Source organism: Ochlerotatus camptorhynchus, unplaced genomic scaffold (assembly GCF_037179485.1).
Source record: "Ochlerotatus camptorhynchus isolate MF236.1 unplaced genomic scaffold, CSIRO-AGI_Acam_v1.1 ptg000577l, whole genome shotgun sequence".
Taxonomy (NCBI): Eukaryota; Metazoa; Arthropoda; class Insecta; order Diptera; family Culicidae; genus Ochlerotatus; species Ochlerotatus camptorhynchus.
In genome coordinates this window covers 4513714-4528188 of record NW_027041058.1, presented here as the reverse complement: position 1 = coordinate 4528188, position 14475 = coordinate 4513714, and the positions used below count along the sequence as shown (strand labels likewise).

Here is a 14475-nt window from a genome sequence, read left to right as displayed (position 1 = left end):
AGCCTATACAGTTTGGGGATGGGATTTATTTGGTTACAAACGAAAATAACTAGGAAAGCATTGTCAAGTTACTAAAAATTTATAAGTCTTAACTTTTACACTTAGCTGTTGGGCATCAAGCGCCTTCGGTCAGCAAAAAAGGCAGAGAATCTTCGGCGAAGCATATTCCGTGTCAAGTGGAAATCGAACATCGACGCTACTCGGTTGAACACTAGCTGCAAGCCGTAAATAGCGCTCCCTATGCTATAATTAGTTCGAAGAAGTGGAAGTCTCAGCATAAGACTGTTGCGCAGTGATCGAGGTTGAACATTAATGTTCACTTGTTGCAGAATTGCTTCGCAGTCGATTCTTCCTTGCAGAGTATCGGCGACGGTTAAGGCTCTGAAAACATCTCTTCGGATACGTAAGGGCTCGATATTGATCAATTGGCAGCGATTCTCGTAGCTTGGAAGACGAAGTGGGTACCTCCAAGGCAGCTTACGGAGCGCGAAGCGAAGAAAACATCGTTGAACAGATTCAATTCGCTCGGCCCCATTATTGTAGTTCGGGCTCCAGACAGCAGAGCAGTATTCCAACGTAGATCGTACGAGAGAGCAATAGAGCGATTTCAAGCAGTAAATGTCCGTGAAGTTCTTAGTAATCTTGAAGACAAAGCCAAGCGTTCTGGACGCTTTGTCGACGACATGCGATATATGGTGTGAGTATGTCAGCTTTGAGTCTAGAAAAACGCCTAAGTCTTTCACGCAGTGCACCCGTTCGATAGTCGTGCCTAGTAGTTTGTAGTTGAAAATAATCGGTTGTTTCTTGCGTGAGAAAGTAATAACTGTACACTTAGCTGGGTTGACCACCAGTCGGTTTAGACTACACCAGTCAGCAAAGATATCAATCTGATTTTGGAGAGAACGGCAGTCGGCAAGTGAGCGGATGCGCAGAAACACTTTCAGATCGTCTGCAAACGATAATCGTGGCTCTGTGATAACATGGTGAACGTCGTCGTAGTAGAGGAGAAATACTAATGGTCCCAGATGGCTACCCTGAGGTATACCGGACTTTACGCAGAAGCTTGCTGAGCGACAAGTACCCAAAGTTACTGTCAATTGGCGCTCCGTGAGGTATGAACGAAACCATCTCAAAAGATTTCCACCGATCCCTAGCCTATCAAGCTTAGCGATCGCAATTTCGTGGTTCAGCTTATCGAAGGTTGCCGTAAGATCTGTGTAGATAACGTCCGTTTGGGTCCGAGCAATCAAACTGTCTGTGATGTAAGACGTTAGGCACAGCAGGTTCGTAGTTGTGGAACGCCCAGTTATGAATCCGTGTTGATCTGTACTTAGATATTGCTTGCAATACGCATTTAGGGACTCTATGACAACCAATTCAAAAAGTTTTGATACAGCACTCAGCGACGTGATTCCCCGGTAGTTGTTTACGTCGCGTTTGCTTCCCTTTTTATGGACAGGAAACATATCCGCAGTCTTCCAGCAAGACGGAAAGATGCCGCTGGAAAGAGAGAGCTGGAATATGCGGCGCAGTGGATCTAAAAGACAAGTGATGTTCTTTTTAAGAATAATCGACGGAACACCATCGGGTCCAGCCTTCCTTGAAGTCTTAAGTTTAGATGCTGCTCTAGAAATCGTATCTGTAGTGGCTTCGACCATGCTGAGCGTTTGGTTGATCAAAGGAACATTACTGGCCGCAGAAGTAATGATATTAGCGGAGAGTTGCTCGTTCCAGAAGGATTTCGGGTGTGATTTTAGCCGCCGTTGAATCCTCCTTTGATAGCGTTGAAAACAGAGACGACTTAACCGCTTATACTCGTGGTTGAGTCTGACATAGTAGCATTTCAGCGGCAGTGTGCGGAGTTTAGTAAATCTTCTGAGAGCAGCCTTCTTAGTTCTTTTCAACGAGCGAAGATCTTTCGTCATCCACGGGACGCGAGAGTCGATATGGATGATCTTTTTGGAAACGTGTCTGTCAATGACATATGCCAAGACGTGAGAAAAGGTTTGTGCAGCAATGTTGACGTCTACAGGATCTAGAATATGCTCCCAATCTAGCACATGGAAGATACTGCGATGGTCAGCGTTTGGAGTGCTGGTGAAATCATGGACAATATTATTTTCGATCACGATAACTAGGGTGATGATGCACTACCTTGACCAAAGGTTCGGGTGCCGTGGAGAGGAAAGGAGCTGTATCACGAGCACTCACAAAGCAGAGATCCAGGGTGCGGTTGTTTTCATTCAACAGGCCATTGATTTGTGACAGAACTGCGGTACTATAACCAACAATCAATACGAAACTAACGATTTTAAATTGGCTCACCACTTTAGTAGCCTATTGGTTCCAAGCAAACGATTAACGTACCCTATTCTAGTTGAAATTCTATTACTACACTATGTTTGTTTTGATTCGCTATGAAAGTTTGACAGATAACATCAGGGGTGTGTGGATTCATGCAGAACATGCAGGGGTGAGTGAAATAGCTTGGGACTGCTTGGGACCGTTGTTCTGGTACTGAGTGAGCCAAAAATAATAATGATTTTCTTCGGGACCCAGTGGTCTTAGAGTTACCTCTATGCTATAACTGTCCAGGAGCTGGATGGTTCCTACGTGGAAAGATGAACGCTCGTGATCAGGACAAAAGAAACCACTATGGGTTGGAATCCATGCAATGTCCGGTAGGTTAAAATCGCCAAGAACAATAACTTCGTCGGAAGGGCCTGCTTTGTCTGAAGCGGCCAAGACTGATCGACAATGTGCGTCAGTAAGCTCCAAGTCACGGGTTCGATCTGGAGGGATGTACACTGTACAGAGAAGCAATTGACGATCACCAAGTTGAATAGCCACCCACATTTGTTCAACCCTGTTCCAGGAATCGTCCTCGATAACTTCTGCTTTCAGCTTGGAATTAACTGCGATAAGGACGCCTCCCCCAGTAGTTTTCCTACTATTATTCGTGTTTCGATCGCAGCGAAATATTTCGTAGCCAGCACCAAAGACATAGTTTGAAATGGTTCGATAATTGAGCCATGTTTCGGTCAAAACTAAAATGTCGTAGCAGTGATCCATGACGGCCAGATGATAATCTTCCACGAGGCCGTTCATACCGCCAACGTTCTGATAGTAAATCGTTATGTCCGACCTCCGCTGTTCGGGAACAATGGAAGGTTCAGCGTGTAGTTGCATTTGGGAGCTGGTAGATGTCACTTGACGGAGGAAGGATGTTCGAGTAGGGCCGCTGGAAACCAAGATACTTTCAGGCGATAATATATTTGCCAATAACAGGAATGTGGAAGACCCCTTCTCCCATCTCAAACGCAGGGCCGGGACGACTGCTGGTTGCTGGCAGGAGGGGCTCGTGGGACTGCGATGAGTGGAATAGGGGCTTCCTCAGGGCGGAAGGCAAGAATGCGTCCCGGAGTGCAGTTGACTGTGGTGGCTCCATGTTGCCGACTGGCAGATGTTTGAGGTGAGTTGAAGGCATTGGAGTTATGATCATCATCAGGCAGGGGTTCAACTTGTGGAAGGCGGCTGATAGGTCAGTGTAGATGACATCTGGTTGCATATGGTGTGTCATACACTCTAAAAAATCCTCACGTCCGGTTTACGTGAAATATCACGTAACTGATCTGTATTTAGAAAATCTCAAATGTTACGTGACGTTAGGAACTTTGACAGTTTGACTCGGCTCCAGATGACAAGCATTTTGAGTTAGTTCGCAGTACTCAGACTTTGACCTGCATTACACGTCATGTCCACTAAAAATGTTGGTGAAATCGACCGGTTATTCATGTAAACAGATTTAGTGTATTTGTGTTTGTGTGTTTGGGACTTCGATATTTCCGCGAAAAGAGATTTACGTGATTTCCAGGTACGCAAAAAAAAAGTCAATATGGCGTCACCAAGCGTGGTGGAAGAACACCTCAAAAATTCAAAATTTCCCAGCAGCTTGCTACAAATATTGGACGGTAATTTGATTGATTTACATTAATTTATTTATGATTATATGTAGCCTTTTTCTAGTTTTATAATTTCAGACGGTGGCATCAGCATTTTGAGTCTGAAAACAGTTATTAATATTTCGACGGAAATAAAAAATCTCATAAACATTTCTACCTACCAAATAGTCAATAATTTGCAATTTTATGAGTAAATATAAGTATCAATCTAAACACGTGGAATTTATATCTGCCCGATGAAATTGCATAATATTGACTGCTTCTACATATTGTTATGTACAACTCTTTATTGATTAGAATGCTTTTAGAGTGTAACGCACTAACGAACGTGCCCCGATCGCTGTCAAGAAACAGAGCGACAACATAGTAGGGAAAAGATACGATGATCGATACTCGAGAGTCGAGAATGATTATAGTTTTGGACATCGCAGAAACCAGTTGTATTTTATCTGACGGTCAACCTAAGGAAAACCCCCCCCCCCAGCAAACATAAAAGTGACGACGCAGGATTAAAAGGATTTCGCGGAAATCTCGGCTACACGGATTTGAACTAGGATTTTTGCAACGGATTAGGACACGGATTCCGGACTACTCGAACAGGATAATTAACAGTGAAGGTAATCTTTCCGTTCAAGCGAGGTGGAGTAAAACCAAGGTGTTAATTTTCATCGTACGTTTGCTTGCAATATCAAGCCTCTCTCTGTACTGGTACCCGGTCGGCGTGGTTCGTTGGAAAAAAAAACCCGGAAGCGAGTCAGACTCGGGATTAAGAACGCTTTTCTACAAGACGCCGAAAAAGTGACACGCCGGAAACAGGAATTGCACATTGATCGATAATCAAACATTCGGTGTGGTGCACGGAAGGCGCAGCTCCCAAAAACCAGCGACGGCGGTAAACCTTTACTGCTGATTACTTTTTGGAGGTAGCGTGAAGCGGAGACTGGTGAGTCAAAAGTTTTGATTCTTTTTATTCTAACCTAATCGAGATACTTTCGATTTTGTTTCCTGTGTTATTTTGGATAATTGATTGGGATTTGTGTCAAATATCAATTGGAACGCTAGTTCATACACATCATATTGCTTGTAATTCTTTTCAAACCTATTCTGTACCAATGGCCGGCCCAAGTATGGCGGTTACTATTGAGCCATACCGGAAAGGTGGTTCATTCGCCGATTGGGTGGAACGATTAGAATATTCTTTTGTGATCAATGATGTGTCTGAGGACAACAAAAAACCTTACTTAATTGCTTTAAGTGGGCCTGTAATTTTCTCTGAACTGCGGCTACTATATCCCCGAGAAAGCTTGACCGCTGTTAAATACCCGGATATGGTAGCTAAGTTGAAGGCTCGTTTAGACAAGACCGAATCAGATTTGGTTCAACGCATGAAGTTCAACTGCAGAATACAACAGCCAGACGAAACGGCTGAGGACTTCGTGCTTTCGTTAAAATTACAAGCAGAATTTTGTTCTTTTGGAGAATTTAAACAAGTGGCAATTAGGGACCGTATTTTGGCTGGGTTGAGAGACACAGCTTTAAGGCAACGATTGCTAAATGAAGAAAGTTTAACTTTGCAGAGCGCTGAAAAACTAATTGCTACATGGGAAATGGCAGGGGAAAATGCTAGAAACCTGGGCTCTAATAATAATTATGGATTAATCGCATCACTTAAGGATCGTAGTCCAAATAACACTGGGAAAAGTTTTGATAAATTGGTAAAAGTATACGATGCGGCTAATCGTAATCGTAGATATGATGGTTTTGAAGAGGGAGAACATTCAAATCGCGGACCAGTCAAAAATCGACTGGGTTATAGGCATCGGGGACAATTTGATTACAAATTCCGCAATAGAGATCAACCGGATAATGTGCGTACGAGAGACTGGCGTAGAGACGATGGAAGGCAACCTTCGAGATATGCAGACTTGACTTGTGACTTTTGTGGTATCAAAGGTCACATAAAACGAAAGTGCTTCAAACTGAAACATCTAGCGAGGGGAGCAGTGAACCTTTTGGAAACAACACAACCCGAACCTACCGTGGATAGACACCTCAGTGAGCTCCTGGATAGAATGAATACTAAGGATTCGGACAGCGATAGTGATGATGAAGGTAATTATGAATGTAAGCTCGTAACGTCCGTTAACAAGATAAGCAATCCCTGTTTGGTAGATGTGACTATAGAGAATACAACTGTAAAAATGGAAATTGACTGCGGTTCATCGGTGTCAGTCATTAATAAGGATCAATACTTTTCTAGATTTGAAAACGAATTAAAAAACTGTTCCAAACAATTAATTGTAGTTAATGGAGCAAAACTTAAAATAGAGGGAGAAGCTGTTGTATTGGTCAAATACAAGGGAGTTGAGAGTAAATGCAAATTACTAGTGTTAAACTGCGACAATCAGTTTACTCCCTTGCTAGGTCGCGACTGGCTTGATATATTTCATCCAAATTGGAGGCACTATTTTACCAATACTCTTATGGTAAACAATTTAATTGATGAACGAAGCATTGGTTATGTGAATGAAGTTAAAGAACGTTTTGCAAAAGTATTCACCAAAGATTTTTCATCTCCCATATTGGGTTATGAAGCCGATTTAGTTTTAAAAAATGACGTGCCGATTTTTAAAAAAGCATATAGTGTTCCTTATCGGTTAAAAGACAGAGTAATTGATTATTTAACGAAATTGGAGAATGAAAATGTCATTACTCCAGTCAAAACGAGTGAGTGGGCATCGCCAGTAATTGTTGTGATAAAAAAAAATGATGAAATACGTTTAGTCATAGACTGTAAAGTTTCTATCAATAAATGTTTAATACCTAATACGTATCCGTTACCTGTGGCCCAGGATTTATTCGCCGGTTTGGCGGGGTCTAAAATATTTTGCGCATTAGATTTGGAGGGTGCCTACACACAGTTAGCTTTATCGGAAAGATCAAAGGAATTCATGGTAATAAACACAATCAAAGGATTGTACAAGTATAACAGATTGCCTCAAGGCGCTTCATCCAGTGCTTCCATTTTTCAACAAGTGATGGACCAAGTTTTAGAAGGTATTGAACATGTATATGTTTATTTGGACGATGTTTTGATTGCTGGAGACGATTTGGATGATTGTAAAAGGAAATTGTTTATTGTTTTAGACAGATTGGATAAAGCTAACATTAAGGTAAACTGGGAAAAGTGTAAATTTTTTGTTGAAGAACTGGTTTATCTGGGTCACGTCATAAGCAATAGGGGTCTTTTGCCTTGTCAGTATAAAATAGATACAATTAAGAATGCGAAAAGTCCTACTAATGTGGCGGAACTTAAATCGTTTTTGGGGTTAATAAATTATTACAATAAATTTATTCCTCATTTATCCTCAAAGTTGTACCACCTATACAATCTGTTGAGGAACAATGTAAAATTTGTGTGGGATATAAACTGTCAGACAGCCTTTGAAAAAAGCAAAAATTCGTTGATTGAAACTGATTTTCTTGAATTTTACGACCCTTGTAAGCCGATTGTGATAGTTAGTGACGCTTCCAGTTATGGCTTAGGTGGAGTGATTGCTCATAACATTGATGGAGTTGAAAAGCCAATAAGTTTCACTTCTTTTACTTTGAATGACGCCCAAAAATCATATCCAATTTTACATCTTGAAGCGTTGGCCTTAGTATGCACTATAAAAAATTTCACAAGTTTTTGTACGGACAAAAGTTTCAAGTTTTCACCGATCACAAACCATTGGTAGGAATTTTTGGGAGATCCGGTAGGAATTCAATATATGTTACCCGTTTACAAAGATTTGTTCTGGAGTTATCTATATATGATTTTGATATTCAATACAGACCGTCTTCCAAAATGGGCAACGCGGATTTTTGTTCTAGATTTCCGTTGAATGAGGTAATCCCAAATGAATATGATCATGATTTAGTTCGCAGTATTAATTTTGGGAAAGAGTTGCCTATTGACTGTGCGGTGATTGCCGAAACTACTAAGAGTGACAAGTTTCTTCAAGAAATCATAGGATATTTAAAGAATGGCTGGCCTGTCAAGGTGGAAAGAAGCTTTGTTGATGTGTTTTCAAATCAACACGATTTGGACATGGTTGACGGATGCCTTTTGTACCAGGACAGGGTGGTAGTACCACATCAGTTACAAGGGCACATTTTGAAGTTGATGCATGCTAATCACTCGGGAATGGTCAAAATGAAACAGTTGGCAAGGCGATCAGTTTATTGGTTTGGGATAAACTCTGCCATAGAGAAATTTGTTGCTGGATGTGATGTTTGCAGTAGCATGGCGGTAGTAAAGAAACCAAACATTGAGTCAAAATGGATTCCTACCACAAGACCGTTCAGTAGAATCCACATGAACTTTTTCCATTTTTCTCATCATACCTTTCTATTAATTGTTGACAGTTACTCAAAATGGATAGAAGTGATCTGGATGAAAAAAGGAACGGATGCTGGTCAGGTTTTAAAACAGTTGGTTGCATTTTTTGCTCGATTCGGACTACCAGATGTGGTAGTTTCAGACGGAGGTCCTCCTTTTAATTCATATACCTTTGCAAGTTTCTTAGAAAAACAGGGAATAAAAGTTTTTAAAAGTCCGCCTTATAACCCCTCCAGTAATGGCCAAGCAGAGAGGCTTGTGCGGACGGTAAAAGATGTTCTGAAGAAGTTTTTGATTGACCCAGAAGTGGCATATATGAATTTGGAGGACCAGATTAACCTATTCCTGATAAATTATAGAAATACTTGTGTGACTGGAGATGAAAAATTTCCAACGGAAAAGATTTTTACATATAGGCCAAAAACACTGATTGATCTGATGAATCCTACTAAACATTATAAAAAACAGTTGGTAACCCAATCTAATGAGGAGCATACAGAGCCAAATAGCGTGGGAAGCGTCCCAAAACGATCTTTTGATCCGCTGGATACTCTGACTGAAGGAGATAGCCTGTGGTATAAAAATAATAACCCACATAACCATCTTCGCTGGATCAAAGTATTGTTTATTAAAAAGTATTCTCTAAACACCTTCCAGGTTCAAATTGGAAACGCTGTAATCCTGGCCCATCGCAGCCAGTTGAAAGCATGTAAGAAGGTTGACGAGTTGTCAAGACCCAGCATCCTGCTACGACATCCCGTCCCAAACACGAGCAGAAATGTTGAGAGACCACATGACGTCAGGGAGATCGAAGAGGAGGGGATTATACCCCAAGCGAGTCAAGCGAATTCGTCAGATCAAGCAAGCCAATCATACCCCCAAGCGGACCACTCGAATCCGCTATCGAATCAACCAAGAAGTGTGAAAAGGAAACATCAAGAGTCGGCGATGGTGTCGAATCCCCAACTAAGGAGATCGAAACGCATGCGGGTTCAGAAAAAGGATAGCGATTTTGTGTATACGTGAAGAAAATGGAAGCCAGTTTTTCTTATCGAATGTATTATTAGTCACTGAAATTATTGAAAATAAGTTTGCAAAAAACTGTCGAAATTTGTACTTAAAGTTAGGAATTTTTGGATTATATAAATCAATCGATGTTTAATAAGTTATATTACTTGCTTAAGGATGGAGGAGTTGTTATGTACAACTCTTTATTGATTAGAATGCTTTTAGAGTGTAACGCACTAACGAACGTGCCCCGATCGCTGTCAAGAAACAGAGCGACAACATAGTAGGGAAAAGATACGATGATCGATACTCGAGAGTCGAGAATAAGAAATAAAACTGAGACTGGGTCTGATTATAGTTTTGGACATCGCAGAAACCAGTTGTATTTTATCTGACGGTCAACCTAAGGAAAAACCCCCCCCCCCCAGCAAACATAAAACATATAAGTTCCATTATTCTCATTCAAAATTCACGTAAAAATTATGTGAAAAACATTTCAAACGAAGCGGAATATCACGTAAAAGTTACCACCCCGATTTCACGTAAGCAGTAAGTGGAAATCAGGTCTTATTTACCTGCATAATTACGTAGATAATAGAAGCTGAGTTTTGATCGACTACGTGCAATTCCGGTAAAAGTTACGTGAAAAATAAGGTGGACGAAAACCGCCTATGTTTTCACGTAAATTGGACGTGACAATTTTTCAGAGTGTACTCTCCGTAATGTACGAGGTGAGACACAGAAGGTTGGAAGTAGTCGACCGCCCTGCCATGAAACCATGCTGACCTCCGTTCAAGTGCTGCTTGAAGTGAGAGACTAATGGTTCCATAACGACCAACTCGAAAAGTTTAGATATGGCACACAACGATGTGATGCCGCGATAGTTGTCGATGTTTCTTTTGCATCCCTTCTTATTCACTGGAAACATCTCAGCTGATTTCCAGCAAGAAGGAAACACCCCACTGGAGAGGGACATTTCGAACAGAAGGCAGAGAGGAGCCACCAGGCTATCGATGTGTTGCTTGAGAAAGACGGAAGAAACTCCGTCAGGTCCAGGCTTAGATGAAGACTTCAGTTGCGAAGCCGCCCTAGTTATCATAGCGAGGTCGATGTTGATAGCTGCCAAAGATTGACCAGACATTGAAACATTACTGGCTGCTAGAGAAACGTGCTCGTCAGAGAGGTTCTCATTCGAGAATACACTAGCAAACTTGGTTGAGAACCAACAGGGAATTTTAAGGATAATTCAAAAGAAATTCATAGGCAATTCTTAGAAGAGTTTCAAGGGAATTCCGAAAAAAAAGTTCTAAGAGAACTTCGAAGAGTGTTCCAAGAAAATCCTGAAGAGGTTTGGATAGATACTGAATCTTGGACATTTCAATATCTTGAAGAAAATTTGGTTTGTGATCAGTGTGTGTGTCTTCTGAAAATCCTATGCGTTTCTTTGACTAGTTTCAAGGGAATTACGGGAAAAGTTCCGTTCGCGGGCAGAGCCTACATGCGAACTCATGATTTGTTCCGGTCAAGCCGTTTACTTTGACGGTGACTGTCAATATTTCTGTAAAAATCTGAAAAAGAAAGAATCTTACCTCAATGGTGGGATAACGCGGATATTCCTTTCTGAACAGTTGGATCGATACGAGATCCTTCCAATACCGATTGGTTTCAATGTACAAGCTTTTCATTAGAATTACCACCAGCTGCGATCGTAAGATCAAACCGATCAGTTTGCCGTTTTCACGATTTCCCTAGATGAAAAAAAAATCGTCAGTACTAAAATTCCAAGTGTTGACCTCATTCCCATTTGTTACATTTTCATCGTCCTCAATAACCGGGAATCCATTGTGGGTGGTATTCTTCAGGATGTCGATGATGTAGTTCACCTTCTCCATCCGCCGCACGCAAACCACCGGCTGGTTCATAATATCGTTGGCAATGTTCTGCTGCAGGGCGGGGTCCACGTGCCACGGCAACATCGGAACCTTGGACGATTTGATTTGGTTATCGTAAACGCCCTCGTTGAAGTAATCTCCGCTCCACTTGGCCGCCATCAGCGTGAGAATTATCGGCAGAACGAATGCGATGTTTCCCGTAGTTTCCAGCAGGATTACACTCAAACTTAGTGTCATTCGAACGACACCGCCCAACTGGGCAGCCGCTCCGATCAGAGCATACTTACCCGGATTGACAAAGATCTGTAAACAATGAAAACTCTTGCAATTCGGTCACTTGAAATGAATGAATTTGACTTACACTTGAGCCCGGGAATGCCAGCACCATAAAGGAAGCGGTCAACCGTCCCCAGGCCGCTCCGACGAGCAGCGTCGGGATGAAAATTCCCAGCGAAACACTCAAGCCATAGGTCACGAAGGACAACGGATAGTAGATCAGGACAAACACAGCCAGCGTCAGTATCTTGTGCGATCCGGGAGGATCGTGGAACAGTGCCTTGACGGTTGCCTCCGGAGTTTGGAACCACAGCGCGGCAGCCGCATTGTATTCGTTATCTTCGCAGAACAGCTGTACCGGAGTCTCCGTCGGATCGTTTCCAAGCGGTCGGCAATCGTTGATCGAATAGGCCATTGCACAAGCAAAGGTAGCTCCTAGGGCCGCCACGAAAGCAGCCTCCACCACCCTGGCCCATCGGTACTTGATGAAGCGGGCACGAAAGATGTTCATCCGGTTGTTGATACTGTTCCAAAACGCTCCGGACATTCCACCAAACACACCCATCAGGATGAAGATCGGAAGTTCGTAGTATTCGAAAGGCAACGGTTCAAATTCGCCCAGATTGAACAAACCTCGGTACCGGAAGCTACTCAGCCCATGGTATGCAGAGAGCACGATGTTCAACGTGAATGAGCTAATGATGGAAGCGAAAAACGTCCTCCAAATCAAGGCTTGATTCCAGAAACTAGCCGCCTCCTCCAGAGAAAAGAGAATACCTCCGATTGGCGCACCGAAGGCCGCTGCCACACCCGCTGCCGCTCCTCCGACTACAAAATCTCGCTTCTCGTGATCATCGCGAAAATATTCAAACACCTTCAAATCCCTTCGGAACGTTGTACTTTTTCCTTGGGAAAGTCCAGCCGCAATCACTGCACCGCTGTGAATCATCGGCCCTTCCTTACCACCCGCCAGTCCACCAACTACGGAAGCAACCACACCGACCGCCTTCACAGCCAACGTTTTGATCCTCACAATCCGCGGAATCTTAACGCCGTTTAAGTAGCATTTGACCTGCGGAATTCCACTACCGGCCGCCACCGGTTCTACATAGGCCACCAACGTGGCCCCGATCATCACCGGAACCACATTGGTCAGCACCCAGTACAGGTATGGAATGCTGAGATCACCGTTCTGCACGTTCTGATCGACCTGTCGCTTCAGGAACGAATACTTCAGAAAGGATAACTGATCGATCACGATATTGATCCCGCAGGCCACCAGCGCGGTCCCGATACCGATCTGCATCGAGATGATCCACCGGGCAAAGTCCTTCCGCACGGTGGTGCGTTGTTCGATCTTACGGTTCTCCTGGGTCCATAGTACATTCTCACAGACGTCGTAGTCCAGGCTCTGCAATCGAAGAATATATTAGTTTGAATTGGGTCATGGTTTGAAATTGACGAAGCGACTTCTTCCAGCTCTAAGCTCCTAGGCGACATAACCACTGCGTTGCACTAGTAATGCATTAATGCGCGCACGAGAGATAGCGTCAATTGCAAAGGGGCCCTTTGTAGCGGAGCAGGGGATGTTTTTTTTTATCATGATGTGTCATAACGGAATACCATGATAATAAGTAAGTAATTCAAACCGTATACTATATGTATATATTGTATACTATCTTTTAAAGACAAACCTCACTGATTTCGCATAAATTTCAATTAAATCAATTTAAAGTATTGCTATTGGGTATTGTGTATTGTACTTCCTTTCCACATTCGGATATCTGGGTACCAGATTAAGTTAGGTAAAAGAAGAGGATTTCTTAGACGATATAGCAATACTGCCGCTCTTCGTTTGTCAGTTCCATAGTCGTTTTTGTCAAAACTGAGTTTTTCAATGCAAATGGTAGCTAATTACTCATATTTTCATAATATTGGATGAACTCAAAAACTTTATTCTGAAAAAGTTTGGAAAGACAGTCAAATTGGTTGTCCCATCACATAAGAAGCAATGGTACGAAGCAAGCTTAAAACGCCATTTTCTCGGCTTGCTGATTTCGCCATGGGACGGACATGCGAAGAACAGCGGAATAGCGATCATTGAAAAGAATTCACTTCAGAAAATGAATCCCTTTGATAACAATTTAACATAATGTCTGGATATACAAGTCACACAGCTGTTTGATTCATACTCTATCGAATTGAGGGAGCATACAACAACGTGATTGAATTACGACTCAGATGTTTGCAACAAGGGCTTGAAATTCAATACTACTTCCCTTCGACGATTACTCTACCCCGCTTCACCCACTGCTCCATACCTATAAGATAAGCAAGCACACAACTTGATACTGTCGGATTCGCGCTACTTAGTTCACGTCCCTTTTACAGCGACTCTGCTAGCCAACGAAGAATGCAAACATCACTAATGATGATGCAATACCTCTTACATTCTACTATCAACATATAGTGCTCCCTCTTGGGTGCTCCCTACTAGCAACGTTTCGACAGAAACGCGCACATATTTCCTGGAATCCAGCCAAGGCAGCACTTTTGAACGACTCACCTCATACTGCGACTGGCCCCCTTTCCGTCGTTTCAAGCTGAAAACTGGACCATTCTGGAGGGCGCTGTCATCGCCGTCCGGCGCCAAGTTGATGGATAGATCGCCCTGTTGGAAAATAAAAAAAAACCCTTTTAGTTTGATGACTAATCTTACTGCCATTGAATTGTGTCTTACGTTTGCGGAGGGACGGTGTAGCTCGTTATCGCTATTATCACCTTCATCGGAAGACTCCACCAGCGGTCGCATTTTCTGCGTCATCTTGAGTTAAACCTCCCAACTTATCTGAAATTTTTGAAACAACTTCGCAAAACTGGACACGGGCACAAATTTCCACGCGCCAGCGAGGAAATTTAGCAACGAATCGCGAGTATTTCCTCCAGTCTAAAC

At 42.6% G+C, this 14475-nt stretch overlaps 1 protein-coding gene across 1 annotated transcript in view; it reads right to left on the bottom strand.

Annotated features, from left to right (window-relative positions):
* ClC-b (chloride channel protein 7) overlaps positions 1 to 14475 on the bottom strand; it is a 27080-nt gene extending 12605 nt beyond the window's left edge. Inside the window, exons 1-5 of the mRNA XM_065236898.1 lie at positions 14263 to 14475; positions 14089 to 14193; positions 11608 to 12933; positions 11166 to 11549; positions 10944 to 11102 (exon numbers count right to left, since the gene is read on the bottom strand). Of these exons, the coding sequence (XP_065092970.1) occupies positions 10944 to 11102; positions 11166 to 11549; positions 11608 to 12933; positions 14089 to 14193; positions 14263 to 14346 (2058 nt within the window). The 5' untranslated portion in view covers positions 14347 to 14475. The remainder of the gene's footprint in view (positions 1 to 10943; positions 11103 to 11165; positions 11550 to 11607; positions 12934 to 14088; positions 14194 to 14262) is intronic.